Source organism: Gracilinanus agilis, chromosome 3, assembly GCF_016433145.1.
Source record: "Gracilinanus agilis isolate LMUSP501 chromosome 3, AgileGrace, whole genome shotgun sequence".
In the NCBI taxonomy this organism is placed as follows: domain Eukaryota; kingdom Metazoa; phylum Chordata; class Mammalia; order Didelphimorphia; family Didelphidae; genus Gracilinanus; species Gracilinanus agilis.
Window position 1 is genome coordinate 401,013,748 of NC_058132.1, and position 9,779 is coordinate 401,023,526.

Below are 9,779 nucleotides of genomic sequence, written 5' to 3' on the forward strand. Positions count from 1 at the left end.
AGTTGCTTTTTGAGGATATACTTTTTAGCATTTCTGTATTTAAAATAACCAATAATTAGGGTTTAGAGAAGATTGACTCTTACATATGGTGATATGTTAACATATCTTGCTATAATGGCTTCCAAGCACCTACTATAAGGGCCCTACTTGCTAGGAGAGCTGCTAAGTTGGTGTTCTACCAAGTCAAATGTGTATATTTTTTCATAATTTGCAAGCATTAATGCAAAATGTGATTAGATTCTTCACACATTTCATCCAACTCTATGGGTAGAAAGTGTTATTGATCAAAAACTCCCTTTTTCTCATTCCTTAATTAAAAAATGTCATTAATCATACCTGTATCTTATTCTCAGAGCTTTTGTAGAGGTGGCAATATTATTTAGAGCCACTCTTGAAATAATTAAGAACTTATTAAATCCCTGCTATATGCTGTTCATTGGTCACAAGGTCCAATGAAGCATGAGGTCTAGAAGGGTTAATATGAGAAAACCAAAATCAGATTTGGTCATAGAGATTATTGGTACTTTGGAGCAAGTGGTTTCCATTGAGAGCTGAGGGATAAAATCAGACTGCAAAGAGCTAAGAGCTGAGAACTGAATGCTTGAACTGGAAAAGCATTTTTTAAAATTCTCTATAATGTTTTATTTTTTACCAATTACATATTGAAACAATTTTTAAAATTCATTTTCTAATATTTTGAGTTCCAAATTCCCTCACACCCTTCTCCCCTCCCTGAGATGACTTAAACTTAATATAGGTTATACATGTGTGGAAAAGCTTACTGTGTATAAAGCACCATGCCAAACAGTATGGGTGCAAAAAAATACAACAATCCCTACTTTCAAAGAGTTCCTATGGGAGAAGACAGCGGACAGCACATATCCAAGATTTTAGCAACACTTCAAATGAAAAGACACTGGTTATTAGATTGCAGTAGGAAACCAGAAGTAATCATTTTCAACATCGTTCTCATTAATGAAACCATAGTAGTTTCTAATATTGATCCTCTTGGGTAGTCCTAGGTCCCAGTTGGTGAATTGGTGCTGGTTATATATAGGGAATAATGACAAAAGATAAGCTCAAAACATGGAATACTAGTTTGGGAGCCACTACTATTCCTGATGCTCTTTAGCTCAGAGTCCCGAGTTGTCATGGTGATGTTATAAGTGATTTGGTGCTTTCAACATATGCTACTTCCTGTCTCTCCTTCATGGTACCTTGATGATTTAGCCAGACTGGCTTATCTGCCTTGTTGGTGGAAGTTGGTCTTGGTTATGGAGACTTCTTTTCCACAAAGGTGATTGTCCATGAAGATAACTGGCAGAGTCAACCTTGAAGCAGTGAGCATCAATAGCTCCTTTTTTTTTTTTTTTTTTTTAAGTTTGGCTTTAAAAGTGAGAGATGTAGTATGATAGCTTGAGAAAGAGTAGTAGGATCAATTAAGTTTTTTTCATAACAGAGGCTTCAGGCATTTTTGAAATCAGTAGAGAAGAAACTAGTGGATAGAGAGAGGTAGAAACAGTGATAAAAGAGATTTTTAAGGAGGTTATTCACCAATAGAAAATGAGAAGATTCAAGAGCACATGTAGAGGAGTTGGCCTTGATAAGCCGAAGAGCCATCTTATCAAAGAAAAGAGGGGGTTATATCGCCAGTGATTTAAGATAGGGAATCAATTAAGAAGGTTTTTTTTTTTTTTTTTTTACAAGGTTGTCTTTTTGCTCTGGAAGCCCACTTGAATTCTCATAATGTGAATTTAAAGTGTATTCATGAACATGAGAAATAGATGAGAAAGATTTGGGGAATTAGTTTGGTAATGAGTAATCATATGTAATGATAATAAAAATGTTGAGGCATTTAAGAGTAGATAATTGTATAGGATTGATTTGGTTAACCATAGGATTGGGATTGGAAGAAAATAAAGTAGGGCAATAGAGTATGAAAAAGCACTGAGGAATAGATGTGTTGAAACAGTAAGAATAAAGAATAAGTTTAGGAAAGGAGTAAGGCATAGGGAGAGATAGAATGATAGAACCCTATATAGCCTAATAGAGAAATATATCAGTATTTTAACAAGTATATGGAACTCTTTTGATTAATGGTGAGTTCTAGGGTGTGCCCTCCTTGTGTGTGACTGAGATTTAAGGAGATTGAGAAAGTGAAGATGTTTGAGGGAGCAGCCATATAAATATTTTTTTTTGAATTTTTTAAACATTTTTAATATTCATTTTTTTTTAAAATTTTAAACCCTTAACTTCTGTGTATTGACTTATAGGTGGAAGATTGGTACGGGTAGGCAATGGGGGTCAAGTGACTTGCCCAGGGTCACACAGCTGGGAAGTGTCTGAGGCCAGATTTGAACCTAGGACCTCCCGTCTCTAGGCCTGACTCTCAATCCACTGGGCTACCCAGCTGCCCCTTTAATATTCATTTTTAACATGTTTACATGCTTCATGCCCCTACTTTCCCCTTCACCCCCCCACCCCTCCACCCATGGCCGATGCGCATTTCCACTGGTTGTAATATGTGTCATCAATCAAGACCTATTTCCAAATTGTTGATAGTTGGATTGGTGTGGTAGTTTCTAGTCCACATCCCCAATCATGTCCGCCTCAACCCATGTGTTCAGGCAATTGTTTATCTTCTGTGTTTCCTCTCCTGCAGTCCTTCCTCTGAATGTGGGTAGCGTTCTTTACCATAAATCCCTCAGAGCTGTCTTGTGTCATATTGCATTGTTGCTGGTACGGAGGTCCATTACATTCGATTTTACCACAGTGTATCAGTCTCTGTGTACAGTGTTCTTCTGGCTCTGCTCCTTTCACTCTGCATCAGTTCCTGGAGGTCTTTCCAGTTCACCTGGAACTCCTCCAGTTTATTATTCCTTTTAGCACAATAGTATTCCATCACCCGCATATACCACAATTTGTTCAGCCATTCCCCAAATGAAGGATATACCCTCCTTTTCCAGTTCTTTGCCACTACAAAAAGCGCAGCTATAAATATTTTCGTACAGGTCTGTTTATCTATGATCTCTTTGGGGTACAAACCCAACAATGGCATGGCTGGATCAAAGGGCAGGCATTCTTTTATAGCCTTTTGAGTATAGTTCCAAATTGCCAGCCAGAATGGTTGTATCAATTCACAACTCCACCAACAATGCATTAATGTCCCAATTTTGCCACATCCCCTCCAACATTCATCACTCTCCCCTTCTTTCATTTTAGCCAATCTGCTAGGTGTGAGGTGATACCTCAGAGTTGTTTTGATTTGCATTTCTCTAATTATTAGAGATTTAGAACACTTTCTCATGCGCTTATTGATACTTTTGATTTCTTTACCTGAAAATTGCCTATTCATGTCTCTTGCCCATTTTTCAATTGGGGAATGGCTTGGTTTTTTATACAATTGATTTAACTCCTTGTATATTTGAGTAATTAGACCTCTGTCAGAGTTTTTTGTTATAAAGATTTTTTCCCCAATTTGTTGTTTCCCTTCTGATTTTGACTACATTGTTTTTGTTTGTACTAAAGCTTTTTAGCTTAATATAATCAAAACCATTTAATTTACATTTTGTAATTTTCTCTAGCTCTTGCTTGGTTTTAAAATCTTTCCTTTCCCAGAGATCTGACAGGTATACTATTTTGTGTTCACTTAACTTATTTATAGTTTCCCTCTTTATATTCAAGTCTTTCACCCATTCTGAATTTATCTTGGTGTATGGTGTGAGATGTTGATCTAAACCTAATCTCTCCCATATTGTTTTCCAAATTTCCCAGCAGTTTTTGTCAAATAGTGGATTCATGTCCCAAAAGTTGGGCTCTTTGGGTTTATCATACACTGTCTTGCTGACGTCATTAACCCCAAGTCTATTCCACTGATCCTCCTCTCTATCTCTTAGCCAGTACCATATTGTTTTAGCCATATAAATATTGAAGACTTCTTGGTTTAAAGGCATGAGTTGGTAAAAGTAGACAATGTACCTGATACTGATAATCTTTGAGAAAGGAGGGAAAATTATCATAACATAACAACTACCTGTTTTGAATGGTGTAGAACAGGGGCTTCAGAGGCACAGTAGGAAAGGGTTTGAATAATTCAAAATGGGAATTCCAACTACAGTGGGAAAGGTAAACAGGACAGCCAGTTATTTGAGATAGTTTGCTCTTAAACTTCCCACAGGGCCTTGCACACAATTGGTACTAGATGAATGCTTATTCCTTTCTCTCTTCCTTTCCTCTTACATAGCTGGTGATTGACTATTATAAGAATTGAGATAATAAAATGTGGTAGTAATTTGTTAGTGGTGGGAGGAGGAGGAGATAACAAATGAATTATAATGCTCACCACATCGAAAGGCTATGTTTGCTAAGTCAAGGGTCTAGGGATGTTGAGCTTTAATCCCTCTATCCTCTTCCTCCTATTTTGCTGAGAGGGTTTGGGGCAAGAGTGGAAGAGCATTGCAAGGCTAGTAGGACCTATCCAATAGGAATAGAAAGTATTGTCAATGTTTTTCCTCTTCTGCAAGTATTTTGTCATTCATCTTTTCTCTTGACTCACAATTATTACCTCAAACACAGGCCTCTTATATTTATATTTAATTAATATTTTTTCTGTCATTTTCTTTTGTTTCTCTAGAGAAAGTATCTGAAGCTAAGAGTCTAAATTTGTGCTTATCGATGGAAAAAATATTCTGTTGTAGAAATCTTGATAGATATTTCCATTTTTCATATTCTAGTTTCATTATTAAATAATCTTGGGATGAATTGGCTTAATTGTATTTCTTGCTATGTTTTCCATAAACTCATTTCCTATACTGCTTTTGATTTATAACTAAAATTGAACTATTCATAATCTACCATCTTCCATATAATTTTGCCATGTGTTTTATATTTTAAATTGGTGTTGGCCTTTTGGACCAGTTCATTCTGCTTGGCAAAGAAATCAAACATTTTCTGGCTAAGGTAGTTTCCAGCTTCTTCTTGCCTCTGTGTTGTAGAAATCAGTCTGCTCTATGTCTGTTCTTTTATCTACTTCCTATTTAAATAAGCATCAAATTTATTAAATTAAAGAGATCATCTCTCATTGATTTTAATTATACTCTTGTTTCCTCATTTCTTAAATTTTAAAATTCTATATTGAGTTATATTTCTCATTTAACTAGTTAATAATCTTCTAGCTAGACAATTGATTCAGGAAGGACCCCAATATTAACTTGCCAGTTAAAGTAAAGGTCTGATCCTGTTAATCTCCTATTCAATAAACTCTAGTTGTTTCCTATTACTTTCATTATTAAATATAAAATGTTTGGAACTCAGAATCCTTCATAACAAGGTCACCTTCTACCTTTCTGGTCTTCTTATACCTCACCCCTATGTACTCTAAAATAAAATGATACTGGCCTCCTTACTTTTCTTGTCAAAAGACACTACAGCTTCTAATTCTTCATTTTCTTTCTGCCCCGTGCCTGGAATTCTCTCCCTTCTCATCTCTGCCTCCTAGCATTCCTTTAGATCAGTGATTCCCAAAGTGGGTGCTACCACCCCCTGGTGGGTGCTGCAATGATCCAGCGGGGCGGTGATGGCCACAGGTGCATTTCTCTTTCCTATTAACTGCTATTAAATTTTTTTTAAAAAATTAATTTCCAGGGGGCTAAGTAATATTTTTTCTGGAAAGGGGGCGGTAGGCCAAAAAAGTTTCGGAACCACTGCTTTAGATTTTGGCTAAAACTCCATTTTCTGCAAAATAATCTTTCTTGATCTCCTTAATACTAGTGCCTTCCCTCTCTTGATTATCTTCAAGTGGTCCTAAATATATCTTGTTTGTTTACATGTTGTCTCTACCATTAGACTATGAGTTTCTTGAGAGCAGGGACTGTTTTTTGCCTTTCTTTGAATACCCAGCTCTTGATGCCTGGCATATAGTAGGTGCTTTTAAATAGTGATGGTTTGACTAGTCATTTACTATTTTTTAAGATTTTTTTGTTGTTGAGTCATTTTGATCATGTCTGACTCTTTGTGACCCATTTGGGGCTTTCTTGGCAAAGATAGTGAAAGAGTTTGCCATTTCCTTCTCCAGCTCATTTTACAAATAAGGAACTGAGTCAAACAAGCTTAAGTGACTTTCCCAGGGTAACATGGCTGGGAAATGTTTGAGGCCAGATTTGAATTCAGTGAAGCATCTTTCTGACTCCAGATCCAGGACTCTTTATCTTACCTACTACACCACTTACCTGCCCATTTAAGATATAAAGTTTCATTTTTTGTGAGGTTATTTGGAGATCAATATGTATAATGCCTCCTTAATGCTTTTCTTAAAGAAAGTATTCATGCTTCATAGTTATGTGACTTCTGTTCAGTCTTTTAGATCTTTAACTCTGTGATTTCTTAATCCCAAGTCATGTCTTATAGCATTTTTTCATCATTTTTCTTTATGCCTGCCTTTGTATTAGTCATTCGCTACTAAAGTATATTTTGAGTTAATTAAAATGTTTTTATTAAAACCAAATATTTCTTGAAATGGTGTTTTTTTGTTGCCTTTGGACAAAATCAACTCTATAAACTCCTTGATTAGCTTTTCCAAAGAACCATCTTTCTATTCAGCTGCAGCTTTTGTTTCATTTTCACTTATAGCAAGAATATTGATGTTTATATGATTCATTTCCTCTTAGAGTATTTCATTTTTATGGAACCTGAATAATGATCTCATATTTAAGGCCCTTTGTTGTTGGTTTTTTTAATTGGGTTATCATGGTCAAAGATGTATTGTATAAGGAGCCTACCTTTCTAATGAAAAATAGGCATATTTTGTTCCTAAGATTACCCTTGAAACTTTTATAGCATGATAGAACCTACCTGAAATTTCATGTTCAGGTGTCCATAGAGAGTAAAAAATCTGCTCTGTACCACAGTGATACGTCTGTCCCTGGGTCTTTTCTTTGTTTAGGTATCTATCAATAATATAGCACTTAATTATTTTCCACTTACTATCTTAGACCTGTTTATCTGCATTTTGATTATATTATCAGTAGATAAGTTTCTTTGAAATACTTTTCTTTTTTTCCACTAGTCATTCATATTTTTTTTAATTATTATTATTTAATTTGAAAATTTTTCCCATGGTACCCAATTCATGTTCTTTCCCTCCCCTCTCCCATAGCCAACGAGCAATTCCCCTTGGTTTTATCTGGTGTCATTGTTCAAAACCTATGAAATCTTTTTCTTACATAACTTGAAACCTTAACCAGCCTTTCTAGGCACTTCTCTGCTGAAACAGATATTTTGAATGCCTGGTAATTGTGTGTATTCTGTATTCCTTTAGTACATGATTTATATTATATAGACAAAACAGATACTACTTGAGTTCACTGTTTAACTTTGTCACCTTTCAGCCTTTGATAATGCCCTACCTACTTGTATCTTTTGTCCCCTGTCTAGGAAGTATAAGTAAATGACAGGAGCCTGTCTTTAGTTAAGCATTTCTTTTGCTGAACATTAGTTGTTTTTCACTGAAGATAACTATTTTATTTCTTGTAATATCCTGAGCACATAATAAGCATAAGTATTTTCATGCTGATTTGGGTAGAAACTTAAAAATAGCTATCTACTCAGGCAAAGTTATAGCTCCTTTATGAATAGTCATGAGATGTTGTCCCTCTAAAATTAGTTATATAAATGATAATGGTTGAACAGAATTTCGCCATGAATTATAAATTCTCCATACCCACCTAACTATTGATACAGAACTGAGCAAGACACTGTTATATTTTGTTTTGTTTTTTATTAAGCTACCAAATGAATGTATTACTGTAATATGGTAAATATAAATTCTTTTTTCTGGTAGTCAGGGCCCTCTTGAACCGGACTATACCCCACCTTTCTCTCCTACTTTACACATTATTTTCTTCTCACACTCTATTTTCTAGACCAACCAAATTATGCAATTATCTTGTTGTCCTATATCTCTTCATTTTCAAAGGTTTTTGGCACCCATGCATATTTCTGCTTGTTACAGTTCTTTTTGTTCCTAGACAGTGCTGAAATGCCATAATCTTCCAGGAAGCCTTCCCTTAACCATTTTTAACCTACCTCTCCCCAAAGTGATCTATCCCTCTTCAGTTTCTCATCCTTCTTCATTTGACCCATCTAAATTTGTATGTAGTCAGCAGTTAAATATTTGTTGAGAATCATCAAAATTTTGTGTGTAAGGGGCAACTGGGTAGCTCAGTGGATTGAGAGTCAGAGAGGTCCTAGGTTCAAATCTGGCCTCAGACACTTCCCAGCTATGTGACCCTAGGCAAGTCACTTGATCCCCATTGCCCACCCTTACCACTCTTCCACCTATGAGCCAATACACAGAAGTTAAGGGTTAAAGAAAAACAACAACAAAAACAAAACAAAAAAAAATTTTGTGTGTATTCTTCTGCTAGGTTATAAGTTGGTTAATTGATATTTTTTCTTTTTGTATCTTTGCTTCTAGGACAAACCTTTGCAAATAGAAGAATTTAATAAATGGCTATGGAACTAATTTAATACTAATTTAATTGTTAGTGATGTTACTATAATATTTTGAAATTTATATGCTATTTAGAAGAGGAACAATAATAGCTTTTATTCAGACTTGTATCTGTCTTGTACTTTAGCAGAGCCCTTGCCATAGAAGCAGGCACTTTAAATCGAATTGTATAGAACATTATGCAGTGTGAGTAAAGGAAATCACAAATAAAGACTTGTGGGGGAGGTTAATTGTTTTTGTAAATAAACACTTTAATTTGAAGTTTTTAACTAAAAGTCATTAGTGTTCCCAACTATATCTCTAAATAATTTCTTTTTGCTTATAATTATACAGACGAATACAGGGAATGAACCAGATATGGAAGATGAACATGTTTGTTGTGAAGCATTGGAAGTGATGACACTGTGCTTTGCTTTGATTCCAACAGCCTTAGATGCACTTAGTAAAGAAAAAGCATGGCAGACATTTATCATTGACTTGCTCTTGCACTGTCATAGCAAGTAAGTATTTAAAGTACACATACTATTAGTTCTCACTTCAAGGCAAGAAAGTTTAAATTGATACTGAAATTTTTATCTATGGAAACTTAAGGATCTAAAGTTTGCTTTGCCCAAACTTGAGGTGAGACTTAAATTTATTTTCATTCTTAACAAAATCTATCATTATTATTGTATAATCTTTAACGGTCTAGAATATTGAACATGTAAAAATTCGTTATTTTATTATTCTGTGTCACTACTTAAAAGGATTATTTGTACTGGCCCTGTTATAGGAATAATTAATACTCTGAAATTTTGACATTGCCCTAAGCATCTGTTTAGTTATGAAGTAGTAAACTGCATAGCTTTGATTTGATTTGTCCTTACTTATGTCTCTCTTATATGAAAATTGCAGAACGGGTGGGGGAGTAAAAGTAGTAGAGAAACCACATTTTTCTTATTGAAGAATTCTTCTGTTTAGTAGACTAAAATGTTGTTCCAGCATGGACTTCCATGACTGTTAATATTTTACACAGCCTATGTGTAAAATATTGAAACTAAGGTAACATTCTCTTCCCCTATTCTAATTGATATTGTTTATCTAAATATAAACCACATTTTCTCATGTTTGGTGCTCCTATAGTGGTTTCATTTAACATTATTCTAATCAGATTCCACATAAAATAGCTATGTGTTACATACAGAGGCAAAGTATGTATGTGTGTGTGTATATATATATATATATGTGTGTGTGTGTGTGTGTGTGTGTGTGTGTGTGTGTGTGTGTGTGT

General features: G+C 34.9%; 1 protein-coding gene across 2 annotated transcripts in view; it reads left to right on the plus strand.

The window, feature by feature from the left end:
- Window positions 1-9,779, plus strand: part of USP9X (ubiquitin specific peptidase 9 X-linked) — a 167,238-nt gene that overhangs the window by 99,156 nt on the left and 58,303 nt on the right. For both annotated transcript variants that reach the window (XM_044670172.1, XM_044670171.1), the window contains exon 25: window positions 8,843-9,009. In XM_044670172.1, the coding sequence (XP_044526107.1) occupies window positions 8,843-9,009 (167 nt within the window). The remainder of the gene's footprint in view (window positions 1-8,842; window positions 9,010-9,779) is intronic.